Source organism: Geotrypetes seraphini, chromosome 2, assembly GCF_902459505.1.
Source record: "Geotrypetes seraphini chromosome 2, aGeoSer1.1, whole genome shotgun sequence".
Classification (NCBI taxonomy): Eukaryota; Metazoa; Chordata; class Amphibia; order Gymnophiona; family Dermophiidae; genus Geotrypetes; species Geotrypetes seraphini.
In genome coordinates, this window is record NC_047085.1 from 268,041,463 (window position 1) to 268,058,752 (window position 17,290).

At 46.7% G+C, this 17,290-nt stretch overlaps 1 protein-coding gene across 5 annotated transcripts in view; it reads right to left on the reverse strand.

Annotated features, from left to right (window-relative positions):
• Nucleotides 1–17,290, reverse strand: part of LOC117353556 (nuclear factor of activated T-cells 5-like) — a 281,088-nt gene that overhangs the window by 90,196 nt on the left and 173,602 nt on the right. For all 5 annotated transcript variants that reach the window (XM_033929614.1, XM_033929613.1, XM_033929615.1 and 2 more), the window contains exon 12: nt 9,698–9,743. In XM_033929614.1, coding sequence (XP_033785505.1) covers nt 9,698–9,743 — 46 coding nt within the window. The remainder of the gene's footprint in view (nt 1–9,697; nt 9,744–17,290) is intronic.

Below are 17,290 nucleotides of genomic sequence, written 5' to 3' on the forward strand. Positions count from 1 at the left end.
TACATGGTTTTCTAATAAACAATTAATTTGAGACCAAATTGATTTCCAAAAGGCCATAATACAGGGACAAAAATAAAGTAAATGATCTAGAGTCCCTGCTTCTAGATTACAATGCCAGCATCTATTAGACTTAAAGCTATCCAACTTTTGTAATCTAACTGGGGTCCAAAATGCTCTATGTAACAAAAAGAACCAAGTTTGTCTCATAGACACAGACACTGGACATCTCATTCTCTAAGACCAAATTCGTGGCCATTGAGATGCAAAAATTTGATGCTTAATCTCAATGCTCCAAATGTCTCTAAGACCATTTTTTTGGTTTTTTATTCATAAATCCAGATAATTTATACCACTGTGCTAGGAATTATTAAAAAAGGGATGGTTAACAAGACTAAGAATGTTATAAAGCCCCTGTATCACTCCATGGTGCGACCTCATCTGGAATATTGCATTCAATTCTGGTCTCCTTATCTCAAGAAAGATATACAGTGTTCTCCCGCGAAGCACAGTTACTTACCATAACAGGTGTTATTCAGGGACAGCAGGCAGATATTCTTAACTGATGGGTGACGGCACCGACGGAGCCCCGGTACGGACAATTTTAGAGTGATTGCACTCTAAGAACTTGGAAAGTTCTAGTAGGCCTAACCGCGCATGCGCGAGTGCCTTCCCGCCCGACGGAGGCGCGCGGTCCCCAGTTAGGATAAGCCAGCTAAGAAGCCAACCTGGAGAGGTGGGTGGGACGTAAGAATATCTGCCTGCTGTCCCTGGATAACACCTGTTACGGTAAGTAACTGTGCTTTATCCCAGGACAAGCAGGCAGCATATTCTTAACTGATGGGTGACCTCCAAGCTAACAAAAAGAGGGATGGAAGGATGGTTGGCCATTAGGAAAATAAATTTTGTAAAACAGATTGGCCGAAATGTCCATCCCGTCTGGAGAATGCATCTAGACAATAATGAGATGTGAAAGTATGAACTGAGGACCAAGTAGCAGCTTTACAGATTTCCTCAATAGGAGTTGATCGAAGGAAAGCTACAGACGCTGCCATAGCTCTGACCCTATGGGCCGTGAAAGAACCTTCCAGTGGCCGTCCGGCCTGAGCATAACAGAACGAGATGCAAGCAGCCAGCCAATTGGATAATGTACGTTTAGATACAGGATGTCCCAACTTATTTGGATCAAAGGAGAGAAAAAGTTGGGGAGACAATCTGTGGGGCTTAGTGCGCTCGAGATATTAAGCCAAAGCACGCTTACAGTCCAAAGTATGCAACGCCTGTTCCCCAGGATGGGAATGAGGTTTCGGGATCTAATTTAATGTAAACCGCCTAGAACTCGCTGGGTATGGCGGTATATAAGAATAAAATTATTATTATTATTATTAAAACAGGCAGGACAATAGATTGATTAAGATGAAAGTCAGAAACAACCTTAGGGAGAAACTTTGGATGTGTACGCAAAACCACCTTGTCATGATGAAAAATTGTGAAAGGGGGATCAGCAACTAGTGCATGCAACTCACTGACCCTCCTGGCAGAGGTGAGAGCAATAAGGAAGACCACTTTCCAAGTGAGAAATTTGAAATGAGTCGTGGCCAAAGGTTCAAAAGGAGGCTTCATTAAGGCGGAAAGAACCACATTAAGATCCCAGACCACAGGAGGGGGTTTAAGAGGTGGTTTCACATTGAAAAGTCCCCGCATGAATCTGGAAACCAAAGGATGAGCAGTAAGAGGTTTTCCGTGAACTGGCTCATGAAAAGCAGTAATGGCACTGAGGTGGACTCTGATAGAAGTAGATTTGAGACCAGAGTTAGACAGAGAAAGGAGATAATCCAACACTAGTTCTACTGCTAGAGAAGTTGGATCATGATGATGCAGAAGGCACCAGGAAGAAAATCGAGACCACTTCTGGTGATAACATTGAAGAGTGGCCGGTTTCCTGGAAGCATCAAGAATAGATCGGACAGGCTGGGAAAGAAATGAATGAGCTGAGGTCAGCCCGAGAGATACCAAGCTGTCAGGTGCAGAGATTGTAGGTTGGGATGAAGGAGGGACTGCTGAGGCTGAGTAAGCAGAGAAGGAAACAGTGGTAGAAGTATGGGCTCCCTGGAACTGAGTTGAAGTAGAAGGGAGAACCAATGTTGCCTGGGCCACTGTGGAGTGATGAGAATCATGGTGGCTTGTTCCCTCTTGAGTTTGAACAAGGTCCGCAACATGAGAGGTAGAGGAGGAAAAGCATAAAGGAATAGATTGGTCCAATCCAGGAGAAACGCATCTGGTGCCAGACAGTGAGGGGAATAGAGTCTGGAGCAAAAGTGGGGCAGCTGATGATTGTGAGGAGCTGCAAAAAGGTCCACTTGAGGAGTGCCCCATTGAGCGAAAATGGACTGGAGAGTCATGGGATCGAGAGTCCATTCGTGGGGTTGGAGAATTCTGCTGAGATTGTCTGCTAAGGAATTCTGCTCTCCCTGAATGTAGACAGCCTTTAGGAATAAATGGTGAGCTGTCGCCCAAGACCAAATCTTTTGGGCCTCCTGACACAACAGGTGAGAGCCTGTCCCACCCTGTTTGTTGATGTAGTACATTGCAATTTGATTGTCTGTGCAAAATAGTAGAACTTGAGGAGAGAGGAGATGCTGGAAAGCCTTGAGGGCATAAAATATCGCTCGGAGTTCCAGGAAATTGATGTGATGTTTCTTTTCCTGGGCAGTCCAAAGACCCTGAGTTTGGAATTCGTTCAAGTGAGCTCCCCAGGCATAGGGGGAGGCGTCTGTGGTGATGACCAGATGATGAGGAGGCAGATGGAACAGGAAGCCTCTGGAGAGATTGTAAGATTTCAACCACCATTGTAGAGATTGATAAAGAGATGATGTCACAGATATGTGCCGTGAGCAAGGATCCGTCACCTGGGACCACTGGGTAGCTAGGGTCCATTGAGGAGTGCGCAGGTGAAGACGTGCGAAGGGGGTGACATGAACTGTCGAGGCCATGTGACCCAAGAGTATCATCATTTGCTTGGCAGAGATGGAGAGCTGTGGAAGCACCTGCTGACAGAGATGATGAAGAGTCTGAAGGTGGTTGGATGGAAGAAACGCCCTCATGAGGACCGTGTCCAGGATTGCTCCTATGAACTGAAGTCTCTGAGTGGGGATGAGATGTGATTTGGGCAGATTGATCTCGAAACCCAGAAGTTGGAGAAAGAGGATGGTCTGGTTGGTGGCATGAAGCACTGCCTGAGAGGAAGGAGCCTTGATTAACCAGTCGTCTAGATAAGGGAAGACCTGAAGATGGTGGGAACGTAGAAAAGCAGCCACCACGATGAGACACTTTGTGAAGACCCTGGGAGAGGAGGCAAGGCCGAAGGGTAACACCTTGTACTGGTAATGGCAGCGATTGATCATGAAATGGAGATAATGTCTGGAGGCCAGATTGACCGGGATGTGCGTATAGGCCTCTTTGAGATCGAGGGAACATAGCCAGTCGCCCTGAGTGAGAAGAGGATAAAGTGTGGCCAGAGAAAGCATTTTGAACTTTTCTTTGACCAAGCATTTGTTGAGATCTAGAATGGGTCTGAGGTCTCTGGTTTTTTTGGGAACCAGAAAATATCGAGAGTAGAATCCCTGCCCCTTCTGATCTAGAGGAACTTCTTCTATGGCGTTCAGAAGAAGAAGGGATTGGATCTCTTGAAGGAGAAGAGAGGACTGAGATATGTTCAAAGCAGACTCTTTTGGAGGACATGGAATGGGAAGAGTCTGAAAACTGAGAGAGTAGCCATGGCGAATGATGTTGAGAACCCACTGGTCTGAGGTGATCTCCCAACGGCTGAGAAAAAAGGATAGACGACCTCTGATAGGCTGGGGCAGTAGAGAGGACGGAGGAAGACTGGCTATGTTCCCTCAGGGGCGGGAAACTACAAGGTGACACCCGGAAACTCTTTTTCACTGAAAGGGTAGTTGATCGCTGGAATAATCTTCCACTGCAGGTGATTGAGGCCAGCAGCATGCCTGATTTTAAGGCCAAATGGGATCGGCACATGGGATCTATTCACAGGGCAAAGGTAGGGGAGGGACATTAGGGTGGGCAGACTAGATGGGCCGTGGCCCTTATCTGCCGTCTATTTCTATGTTTCTATGTCCTGGAGAAGAAAGTCAAAAGGGTTGAGTTGGTTTAGGTGGTACAGGTTGTTTTACCACCTGTTGTTGCTGAGCTCTAGGTTGTTGGCGTTGTGATTGACGTGGACGCCGCAGTTGTTGTTGAGCTGGAGGAAGAGGACGAGCTGAGTAGCGACGTTGGTAGGAGGCTTGCTGGCGAAAAGAACGAGAAGGTGGAGGCTTCTTCTTGTTCTTTAAGAGTGTGTCCCAGCGAGTCTCATGGGCATAAAGCTTCTGAGTGGTAGAATCCAAAAAGTCTTCAAACAGCTCGTCCCCCAAACATGGAGCGTTGGCAAGGCGGTCCTGGTGGTTCACGTCAAGTTCAGAGACTCTAAGCCAAGCTAGACGTCTCATTGCAACCGCCATGGCCGTGGCCCTAGAAGTGAGCTCGAAGGTGTCGTAAATTAAACGCACCATGAACTTACGAAGTTGCAACAGACTAGAAGTGTATTGTTGAAATAAAGGGAGTTTTCGATCAGGAAGATATTTATGAAAAGAGGAAAGCTGCTGGATAAGATGCTTCAGGTAAAATGAAAAATGAAAGGCATAATTACCTGAGCGGTTAGCTAGCATAGCGTTTTGATAGAGACGCTTGCCAAACTTATCCACAGCTTTGCCCTCTCTGCCAGGAGGGACAGATGCATAGACACTAGCGCCTGTAGACTTTTTCAAGGTGGATTCTACCAGCAATGATTCGTGTGGAAGCTGAGGTTTGTCAAAACCCGGGATGGGAATCACTTTGTATAAGGTGTCTAATTTCCGAGGAGCACCTGTGATGGTCAAGGGTGTCTCCAGATTTTTATAGAAAGTCTCTCGTAAAATATCATGCAAGGGCAGCTTGAGAAATTCCTTTGGTGGCTGATCAAAATCCAAAGCTTCAAGAAAAGCTTTAGACTTTTTAGATTCAGCCTCCAAAGGAATAGAGAGAGACTCACACATCTCCTTTAAGAAAGACGTAAAGGAGGAAGAATCATGCTTGGCAGAAGGATCTCGGCCAGCGGGGTCTTCCTCAGGGGAGGACACCTCTTCTTCAGACAACAAAGGTTCTTCGGAGTCGTCCCAAAGATCAGAATCTCTGACTTGGGAGGCACGACCCCGGGACTCCGGTGTAGAAGGCTCAGTATGTCTAGTTTTGCGTGCTGACTTACCGGAGCGCAGTGAAGCGGTACCTGGGGAAGTGAGAGGTTGGCGGTGTCGAGAAGAATCAGACACCGGTGTGGGGTCAGTTGTTTGGACCGCACGATGGAGACCTCTCGGCTCAGCAGACAATACCGGCATGGAGGCTGAAGCAGAAGAAGAAAACGGTACCGACAGAGCAGAAGCCGACAATAAAGGCTGCTCCACGGCTGGTACCGGTGGCTCAGACCGGACTGGGACTGGAAGGCTCGGTGCTAAGAGAGCAGGAAGGAGCTGTTGCAACTACTCTTTAAGCTGCACCTGAAGGACGGCCGCAATACGGTCGTCCAAGGAGGGCACCGGTACCGCTTTCTTTTACTGTGGTACCTGGGGTGCTGCTCGACGCCCAGAGGATGAGGAGGCCGAGGAGGATGCACTCACCTCTATAGGGGCGGAGCGTTTACGAGGGCGCCTCGCGGTCGGCAGGATTGGACTCTCTGTCACAGCGACCGGAGGGCGCTCCAGTGAGGAAGGCTTCTTAGCCGGCTTACCTGAGGGGTGTGACGCCGCCGCGGTGTCGATGAATTGGGTGCCGGCTTAGATGTCATCGACGCCGGTGTGGACGCCGAGGTTTCAGCCATCGCGGTACCGAACAGAAATTTCTGTTGGATTTGGCGATTTTTTAAGGTACGTTTTTTTAAGTGTAGTACAACGGGTGCAGGTGGAAGCCCTGTGATCCGGACCCAGGCACTGAAGACACCAATTGTGCGGGTCGGTCAGAGAAATTGGGCGTGCGTACCGTTGGCAATTTTTAAAACCAGGCTGAGGGGGCATGAATGTAAAAACGGCCTCCGCTAAATCTAAGGCGGAGGCTTCGATGATGGCAACAGGCCCCGCTGGGGCGAATCCGAAAAAAGAAAGAAAAGTACAAATTATTATGTTTTTTTTTTTTTTTTTAAATAGAAATAGAAAAAAAGGAAGAGAACTTCCGTGAAGAAAATTTCGCGCGAGCGGGAAGGCAAGTGAAAAAAAGTTTCAACAGTCGTTGAAAAATGCGTCTTCTTAACTCCGCAGAAACTAAGAAACTGGGGACCGCGCGCCTCCGTCGGGCGGGAAGGCACTCGCGCATGTGCGGTGTGGCCTACTAGAACTTTCAAAGTTCTTGGAGTGTAATCACTCTAAAATTGTCCATACCGGGGCTCCGTCGGTGCCGTCACCCATCAGTTATGAATATGCTGCCTGCTTGTCCTGGGATAAACTGTGGATTCACGGTATGCTCCGACCACCTCTTCCTGAAGTAAATTCAGGCTACACCAATCAGGAGCTGCATGTCAAAGTAGCTCCTGATTGGTATAGCCCCACTTTACTACAGAAAGAGGCGGTCGGAGAAGACCGCAAGTGATTTTCTTCACCAGCCAGAGCTCCAGCTGCCCTCTCCTGCCTTTTGACATGCAAAAAACCGCATTTGCGGTTTTTTGAAATTCGTAGGGATTCCTGAACGGAACCCCGTGAATTTCGGGGAAGTACTGCAGTGGCACTAGAAAAGGTTCAAAGAAAAGCGACCAAGATGATAAAGGGTATGGAACGCCTCTCGTATGAGGAAAGACTAAAAAGGTTAGGGCTCTTCAGCTTGGCAGAGAAATGGCTGAGGGAAGATATGATTGAAGTCTATAAAATCCTGAGTAGAAAACGGGTAAAAGTCGATCGATTTTTCACTCCATCAAAAATTGCAAAGATTAGGGGACAGTCGAAGTTACAAGGAGATACTTTTAAAACCAACAGGAGGAACTATTTTTTCACTCAAATAATAGTTAAGCTCTGGAACGCATTGCCATAGGATGTGGTAAAAGCAGATAACATAGCTGGTTTTAAGAAGAGTTTGGACAATTTCCTGGAGAAAACGTCCATAGTCTGTTATTGAGAAAGACACGGGGGAAGCCACTGCATGGAATGTTGCTACTCCTTGGGTTTTGGCCAGGTACTAAGGAGAATGGGCTACTGGCCTTGATGAACCATTGGTCTGACCCAGTAAGGCAATTTTTATGTTCTTAAAAAAAATGCTTGAGAACCTGAATAAATTCATGTAAACCTTCTGAGCTCCCCTAGGAGCACGGTATAGAAAACTGAAAAAACGAATAAAAATCGGCAGTGTTTAAGTGCCTACTGTCACCTAAATAAAAGGCAGTTAGCATCGTGGCTAGGTAGCCGTTTTAGGCTGTGGAATGCCAAAGTAGGCCTAGCCAATTCTAGAAGTGGTGTTAGGTGGGCTAAAGCGGCTACCTAGCTGCGATTCATAGCAAAATAGGTGGCTGAAATGTAGGCCCGGAAAAACCTGGCCTATATTTCAGCCACCTATCTATGCCGCCACGGGATCCTAAAGTCAGGCCACAGTAGATATAGTTATCCCCAACTGGCTCAGCTGATTGGGGAGGGGGGTGAGAAGAATAATTCTGCTGTAATCAGCTGAGCAGCTGGGGACCCTCTCCCCTGACATTGGCAAGAGTGATGTCCACTCCCTGCTGCTGGAACCCCCAAACCACCCTTTGAAGTCCCGAGACAGGAGGGATGCCTACTCCCTCCTGCCGGAACCCCTGAAACACCCCCTTCCAACTACGATAGGCAGGAGGGATGCTCACTCCTTCCTGCCTGCAAGCTCTCCCTCCTCTGAACTGATGACCCTCACTATGGGCCTTAGGTATCTGGCCAATCGGAGTCTTAGGTCACTCCCAGTGCATCCCAGAATGCAGGCTTGAGATTCCGATTGGCCCAGGTGCCTAAAGAACATAAGAACATAAGAAGTTGCCTCCGCTGAGGCAGACCAGAGGTCCATCTCGCCCAGCGGTCCGCTCCCATGGCGGCCCCTCAGGCCCATTGCCTGAGTAGTGGTCTATACCTATCTATACCCCTCAATCCCTTTGTCTTCTAGGAATCTATCCAAACCTTCTTTGAAGCCATTTAACGTGCTCCTGTCTACCACAGCCTCTGGAAGCGCGTTCCATGTATCCACCACCCTCTGAGTGAAAAAGAACTTCCTAGCGTTTGTTCTAAACCTGTCCCCTTTCAATTTCTCTGAGTGCCCCCTTGTACTTGTGGTTCCCCATAATTTGAAAAATCTGTCCCTGTCTTTTTCTATGCCCTTCAGGATCTTGAAGGTTTCTATCATGTCTCCTCTAAGTCTCCGCTTCTCCAGGGAGAAAAGCTCTAACTGTTTCAATCTGTCAGTATATGGGAGATTTTCCATACCCTTTATCACTTTAGTTGCTCTTCGCTGGACTCCCTCAAGTACCGCCATGTCCTTCTTGAGGTACGGCGACCAGTACTGGACACAGTACTCCAGATGCGGCTGCACCATTGCACGATACAGTGGCAGGATGACTTCCTTTGTCCTGGTCGTGATACCCTTAATGATACCCAACATTTTGTTTGCTTTCCTTGAGGCTGTGGTGCACTGCACCGACGCCTTCAGTGTTTTGTCTACCATCACTCCCAGGTCTCTTTCAAGGTTACTATGGAAAGGACCTTAAGCATCTGGACCAATCAGGGCCTTAGGCCACTCCCCAGTGCATCCCAGAATGTACCAGGAAAAGGAAGGCCTGCCGTTGTGAAGAGGTGGGCCTGCTGGTTGGCCTTACAGCAAAAGATACCAGGGGGGGCGTGGGGCCTGAGGGCCGGAGCAAGTGGGCACCCCTCTTGCCAATGTCAAAGGGGGTCCCCTGCCGCTCAACTGATTGTGGCAGGGTTATTTCTCCCCCGATCAGCTGAGCAGACAGAACTCTTTGAAGCCATGGCTTTGGGGAGCACTGCTGGCTCAGCTGATTGGGGATAACTTCCCCTGCTGCAATCAGCTTAACAGCTGCTGCGGCCTGATTTTAGGATCCCACGGCAGCACAGGTAAGTGGCTGATCTGTAAGCCAGGGTTTTCTGGGCCTACATTTTAGCCGCCTATCTTGGCTGAATTTAAGCGCAATTCTGTAACCGGCACTGTTGAGTAATTGACACACAATCGGTGGCCGCTTTTTAGGTGGCCACCGACATAGGCACCGGTTACAGAATCCGGCCCAAAATGCCTGATTCAGGGGAAAAAAATCAAAACTTCTCTGTCAAGAAATGATTTTGGGGGAAAAATTCTAAACAACTTTATCATGAAATGATTCAACCTGTGGTGCAAACACTTCAAGATTCCAATCGTTGCTCACAATGGGCTCCCAGAGAACATAGTATACTTTAAATGCTGGCTGAGTTTTTAAAACAATTTTAAAGATTGAGATGAGAATGTGTTTCATTCTTCAACACTGGTATCTGGGAAACTTCTATTAGCACCTAGAGGCTAAAAATATTTTATGACTTAAAAACCCCAGCACAGCTAGACCTGAAATTAAATTAGTGTCTTAAAAGCTAGAGTTGTAATCAGTTAACAGACCACTACTCACCTCATCTGACAGGTCCCCACTTTTTCTCATTGTAGCATTCTTACGACTGTTTGCCATTAAAAAAAAAAGATTAGAAAAATAAATAACAATCAAAAGTATTTCAATATTACTTAAAATGTTCCTTTCACTGAAACCTGGTACTTAAGTATGAAAACTCATAGTGATTTATTTCCATTAATGTAACATTAGCACAATAAAAGTGAATGCATTGTTTCTTAACTGTTAATTTTTTGTTGTTGTTTAATGCAGGAATGATCTGGACACATGGAGATGGCATCATTTTACGCTGCCAGGTCCTAACAACTCTTCTGGAACACAGAATGTTCTAAAACTATGTAGCCCTTTCTAAGCACAACAGTCTCCTCAGTTTCATAGCCCATCAAATAAAGCAAGCAGCATTGATTTAGGCATGCACAAAGGTCACTCCCAACTAGAGATCTGCATGGGAATGGGGATCGCGGGAATCCCGCGGGTATCCCCCTCTGGCCCACGGGACTCCCACAGGGATGGAAGCAGGGTTCAACTTACTGAGGCACCCTGAAGGCCTGATAATGGCGAGACTCGAACTTGAAGAGGGTGACCTGAGGCAGGAGACATGGAATAGAGCAATTCTTTTTCAGACCCGAGCTGAGGACGGAGCAGCAGTGAGCACAGCAGGCAGGAGGAGGTGCTGCTTATCAATTTTCCTTCTCTTTAGCTCATGCTCCAATTCTCCCATATCCTGTTTCACTTTTACTTGGTCTCCTATTCCCCATTACCTCATTTCTACCACTTGTGTTTGCTATCTTCCTCTCACTCATGTCCTTTCTATTCCCCCAATAACCACATAGTTCTACCATTTCCACTTCTCCTCACTCCTTCTCTAGTAGCTTTACTTTTCCTTATTTCTTCCCCTTCACCCACCAACATCTTTTTGTCCCATCTCTTTCCTCCCTTCCATCTTCCCTGCTGTCCTCCCCTTCACACCCATTATCCAATATGTCTTCAGAGAAGCAGGAGGATTCAGCAGCCAGCGGGCAGGAGGAGGTGCTTCAGAGAAGCAGGAGGATTCGGCAGCTGGAAGGCAGGTAATTAACTTAAACATAAAAGAAACTGTGGCACTGATAATCTTGATGAAATCTTTTACTGTGTTTTATATTTTCATATTGTGTTTTATTTTTTAATTTATCTGCACCTTTTTCAAATAAAGATTTCATCAGGATCATCAATTCCACAGTTTCTGTTGTGTTTGCGCTGCTGTTTTCCTTGTGGAATCTCTTTGGCGGAACCCTTTTTTTGTTTTCTGTTCAGGTAATTAACTTATAAACCTTAAGGCATGATAGCCGATTTAGTGCGTGCTAAATGCTGACGTGTCCATTATATTATATGGGCACGTTAGCATTTAGCGCACGCTAAATTGGCTAGCACTCCTTAGTAAAAGAGGGGGAATATTAGTTAATTACCTGAACAGAAAACAAAAAAAGGGTTCCACCAAAGAGATTCCACAAGGAAAACAGCAGCGCAAACACAAAAGAAACTGTGGAATTGATGATCCTGTCAGAAGTAATTGCTGTTTTTATGGGGATGGGCGGGGTCAGAAAGGATCCTGGTGGGGACGGGCGGGATTTCTGTCCCCGCGCAACTCTACTCCCAACCTCAGGGCTGCTCATCTCATTATGAACTGTCCATTGCTCAGGTGTAGCCCGATTGCCAGAAAAGTGCAAATTGTTAATGTTAGACCATTTGGCCAGCACAGCTTAACAGAATGCAGTTTCTGATTGGACTGATCAAAGCAGTAGTATGTAGCTGAAATAAGAAGCAAGAACTAAGTCGCTACTTTGCATTTAGAATACAGTGAAGTACACTTTAGAAAGCTATGGTAGATCCAGTGGCTCTGGTCTGATGAAATTATACTTAATTGGTTAACAAAGCACCAGTTTTGTTCATGAGCTGGATATAAGATGCTGACTGTTGTGTGTGGAAGGATGCTTTGGAAAAGGTCAACCAATATGCCAGAGATGAGTTTCCATTCCTACAGTGTAGAAGTGGAAATAGAATTGGAGATCTTGGAGGTTGCTTCAGTAGTTACTGCACAGAAGACTGGAGCTGAAATTGAGAGCCAGATAAGCTTTGTGCTATATCTGTGCTACTGATAGATGCTACATAAAATCAATGAATGGCTGATCTCTGCTGTTGATGCACCAGGACGACTGTAATGACAGAATTTGAATATATACCAGTAATGTACTTAGCTATAGTGAAGATTCTACTACTACAACTTATAATTTATAAAACATATGCAGTGCTATACATTAAACATGTTAGAGACAATCCCTGCTCAAAAGAACTTACAATCTAATTAAAATAAACAAACAGGACAAATAGTGGTTAGGGAATTTCTCAGAGGGAATGATAAAACAGACATGGGATAGGAATTAAAAGCAGCTTCAAAGAGAGAGTTTGAGGACAGGAAGTTCTAGAAAGTGCTGGAATTGAGAAAAGAACCTTCCATCTCTGCCTGCAGTATTTAAAGACTCCACCCCTCTCTCCCAGTATATCAGCTAGCTCTGTTTCAGAGTGAGGTCAGAGAGTTTGAGGACAGGAGATTCTGGAAAGTGTGAGGTATATTAGCCACTGCGTAAGTTATGGGGAAACAAAGGGGATATGTGAAAAAACTTGCTGCATTTACACCTGTTATTAAAAGGTCCTATGGACAAACATTTGATTGGAATTACTCAAACAGCAAGTACTTTTTCACCCTCTCTCTCTGGATGGATTTTCTCCGAGTCCCAACACTAGATCTCCTCCACCCCTGCCTGCAGATGTAAATATTCAGATGGAGTTCGTACCTAATGGTTGCAGGACATACGTAGTGCAAATACATAGTGCAAAATCCCACTGTAGCATCTCAAGGGACTGATAAATTAGCTAAAATGCAACTGGTCAGTTTTGATACAGTTGACATGGTCTCTACTCAAGATGTTCCTGAGGGTGATATTTCCTTAAAAGATACTTAAAAGACACTCAGCAGGGAGCTACCGTGTTTCCCCGATGATAAGGCAGGGCCATCAAATAAGACAGCCCCCCCTTTTTAGAAAAAAATGTAAAATAAGGCACCCCCCCGCAAATAAGCCACCCACCGATACCTGCGCTTACCCTTTGGGTCACGGGGATCCCGTGGGGACGCCCCTAGGGTCGCGGGGATCCCATGGGGACGCCTCCGAGGGTCGCGGGGTTCCTGCGGGGCTGGATGTACTCAGTCGCGCGGCTCTTCTCCCTACCTTCTCTGCTTGCAGCACAGAGCCGAACGGAAGTCTTCCCGAAGTCAGCGCTGACGTCGGAGGGGAGGGAGGGCTTAAACAAAGCCCTCCCTCCCTCCGACGTCAGCGCTGACGTCGGGAAGACTTCCGTTTGGCTCTGTGTTGCAGGCAGTGCAGGTAAGGAGGAGAGTAGCCTCGCGGTTCGAGTGGCTACCAAGGGAGGGGGCGGTCCGCCCCGCCACACCCCGCCCCGGTTGCAGCACAGCCGGCCAGGTCCCCTTACTTTTGTGGCACTTCCCCGACCGACCGACAACAGCCCCGGTCCGACAATCCTCCCTGCCCTGTAGCCGCGAATCTAAATTATCTTCTTACAGCAGCTGTAATAAGGTAATTTAGATTCGCAGTTAAGGGCAGGGAGGTTTGTCGGACCGGGGCTGTTGTCAGTCGGTCGGGGAAGTGCCACAAAAGTAAGGGGACCTGGCCGGCTGTGCTGCACACGGGGCGGTAGAGGAGTGGGGAGAAGGACGCTGAAAGGCCATGGGGAAGACGGGAGGAGGGGGGGAAGGACTCTGAAAGCACTTGAAGACAGAGGAGGGAGAAGGACGCTGAAAGCACATGGGGAATACAAAGGGGTGGAGAAGGACGCTGAAAGGCCATGGGAAGGGTGGGGGGGGGGGGGGGAAAGACTCTGAAAGCACTTGTGGAAGACAGAGGTGGGAGAAGGATGCTGAAAGCACATGGGGAAGACAAAGGGGTGGAGAAGGATGCTGAAAGGACATGGGGAAGACAAAGGGGTGGAGAAGGACGCTGAAAGGCCATGGGAAGGGCGGGGGGGGGAAGGACTCTGAAAGCACTTGTGGAAGACAGAGGGGGGAGAAGGATGCTGAAAGCACATGGGGAAGACAAAGGGGTGGAGAAGGACGCTGAAAGGACATGGGGAAGACAAAGGGGTGGAGAAGGACGCTGAAAGGCCATGGGAAGGGCGGGGGGGGGAAGGACTCTGAAAGCACTTGTGGAAGACAGAGGGGGGGAGAAGGATGCTGAAAGCACATGGGGAAGACAAAGGGGTGGAGAAGGACGCTGAAAGGACATGGGGAAGCAGAGGGGGGAGAAGGACACTGAAAGCACATGTGGAAGACAGAGGGGGGAGAAGGACGCTGACAGGACATGGGGAAGATGGGGGGAGAAGGACGCTGAAAGGAAATGGGGAAGAGAGAGTAGGGAGAAGACGCTGGCAGGGAAGAAGACAGATGCCAGACTATGGGGGGAGCGGAGAGAAGAAGATGGGTGCCAGACCAATTTGGAAGGGGGAAGAAAGGGAGAGGCACAGTAATAGAGCAAATGGAAGATGCAGAAGGAAGAGAGACAGTGGATGGATGGAAGGAATTGAATGAGAACATGAGGAAAGCAGAAACCAGGCAACAAAGGTAGGAAAAGAATTATATTTCTTTTTTTTAATTTTGCTTCAGGATAAAGTAGTATATTAGTTGTGTTGATAAAAATTTATAAACATTAGAGGCTCTGGTAGAAACCCATTTGCAAAGTATGTATTCTTCCCAATTAATATTTTCAAATTAATAAAGTCTTTTTGCTTATTTGTAAATGGGTTTCTACCAGAGCCTTTAATTCAGTAGCATAATTAAATGAAATAACTATTTCTGAAGTTTATATGGACGGGCGGGGACGGAGGGGATTCCTCGCGGGGACGGGTGGGGACGGAGGGGATTCCTCGCGGGGACGGGTGGGGACGGAGGGATTCCTCACGGGGACGGGTGGGGACGGAGGGATTCCTCACGGGGACGGGTGGGATTCCTCACGGGGACGGGTGGGACTTTGGCGGGGACGGGTGGGATTTCTGTCCCCGCGCAACTCTCTAGGTGACTCCGTGTGGTCCCTCCGTCTACCGTATTTGCCTCCATGGCTGCGTGCCGCGCCTAGTCATGAAGTGAAGAGGAGGAAGTGTCAGGACTGCAGCGCGCGCACGTGACTCCGCGCAAGGAAACACAGGCAGCTTCCCTCATCCCTCCCTAACGGAGACTGCAGGAGTTTGTTCACGGCCAGAACATCCAAAAGTGAGACACGCAGACAGGTTTCTTTTGCTGTGAGCAATACCACTTACTGTATATAAAGCCTGTTTAAAATGCATACGGTATATAAACAATGGTTTCACATTGTCAAGTCCCCTCTGATGCTGCACTACAGAATAATCTCTTTACTGTGTTTCCCTGATGGAGAACATTGGGGACATTAAATGGTACAATATATGGTATGATGGATAAAGCTGGCCATACACGGTACGATTTTTTGGCCGACCGATTATTCAGCCGACCGTTTTCTTCCTCCAACGAACGCATTGCGAACGTACCTATCGCGAACGTAATAAAATTCTGTTTTTTTTCAACAATAACTGTGTACTGTAGTCTTCTTCATGGGTAAATAAGGCATCCCCCCGAAAATAAGCCCTAGAGCATATTTTGGCCTTCCAAAAAAAATAAGACAGTGTCTTACCATCGGGGAAACAGGGTAGTTGTTGTTACTACCTGGGACGCCGGAGGATCGTTTTCGTTGCCCCGACCAGCCCTCTGTAGCAGCAGTTGTTTGAAAAATCGGACAGGCAACCCTGAGGACGGACCCCTGACGTCACCGGATCCGTCTTCTGTGCCTCGGGCTTCTGCTTTAAATTGCTGCCTGCTGCTGCGTAGAGACCGGGAGCTAGTTGTTGTTACTACCTGGGATGCCGGAGGATCGTTTTCGTTGCCCCGACCAGCCCTCTGTAGCAGCAGTTGTTTGAAAAATCGGACAGGCAACCCTGAGGATGGACCCCTAACGTCACCGGGTCCGTCTTCTGTGCCTCGGGCTTCTGCTTTAAATTGCTGCCTGCTGCCGCGGAGGTGGCCGCAGGGCGTGGCCGCCCCTTGGAGCACCGTGGAGCAGGATACCAGGTCGTATAAGCTAATTGATCATGGGGAAAAGGAAAGTCAAATCTAAAAGTTCGACACCTCTTGTATTAGGTCCTATGGATAGACATTTGACTTTTTCCTTAGACTCTCCAGCACAAAATGTATCTGATTTGAATTCTCCCATATCCGGAGCATCGATGAGTCCTCTACAAAGGACACCCCTCCCCTTCATCCAATATCCGGTGTAAGTGGGAACATAACTCCCACTAGTTCCACAGGTCTTGTGGTATCATCCACTTCAACTAGTAAATTGATTTTTACTGATATACCTAAACCACTTGAGTTTACCAGAGTAGCGGATGAACAACCACTAGCTGTGGAAAAACAGGATATCACCTTAAAGGATCTATGGTTAGGTATTTCTAGAGTTGAGGGGTTTCTCAGAGAATCAATGAAACAAACATCTGATTACTCACAGCCTGTGGTTCAAAAGTTTGAGAATGTGGATGCAAATTTAAATTGTCTGGAAACTAGATTAGGTGTGATTGAAATGCAAAGTAACACATTGCAAGCTGTCTCACTATCTGCTGTAAAAGATTCTACGTCATTGCATTTAAAAATTGAAATGTTAGAAAATATGCATCGAGGGAAGAACCTCCGCTTGGTTAATTTCCCAGTGACTCATTTGTTACTACCAGAAATATTATTAAGAAAATATTTTAAGGAAATACTGGGATTACCCAATGCGGATAGTTTTCCAATAAATAATTGCTATCATATTCCCCAGAAGAAAAAGGAAACTGTACAGGATGTGGACCATCTGGTAACAGATGATGTTAATTTGACAGAGTTTTTAGAAGATTCTCAAGATGTTATTCAGACTCGGTCCACAATGATTCTAACATGTATGAGTGAGATAGATAAAATGTTGTTAATGAAACTTTACTTTAAAAATAGACTGACCAAGTTCTGTGGGGATTTGGTTAGTATGTTTCCAGATGTCTCAAGAGCTACCCAGTTTAGAAGAAAAGAATTTTTGAAATTGAGATCTAGAGTACTGGCACTTGAGGCATCATTTTATTTGAAGTTTCCTTGTAAATGTTTGGTTAAGATACTGAATTTGTTTTTTGGGATCCCATTCAATTGCAACAATTTTTGGTAGCTCGTGAACAGAAATGAGATTTCTTTTCTTTTTTTCATTTATCGATGAGGAATTAGGGTAGGAATGTCCAAAATGTCCTAATTTAGTTGGGAATGATTGGGTTCATTGGAACTCAATTCATTTCCTTGTTTTTCCTTAAAACTTAGTTGATATAAGCAATATGTTTCCCCTTTTAGTGGGCTTGTAAAGGATTGTTTTTTGTATTATTTGTTGTATTGAAAATTTTTTTCCTTGATATCATTATGATATTGTAAATGCATTAAATCTAATTTAAAAAAAAAAAAGACACTCA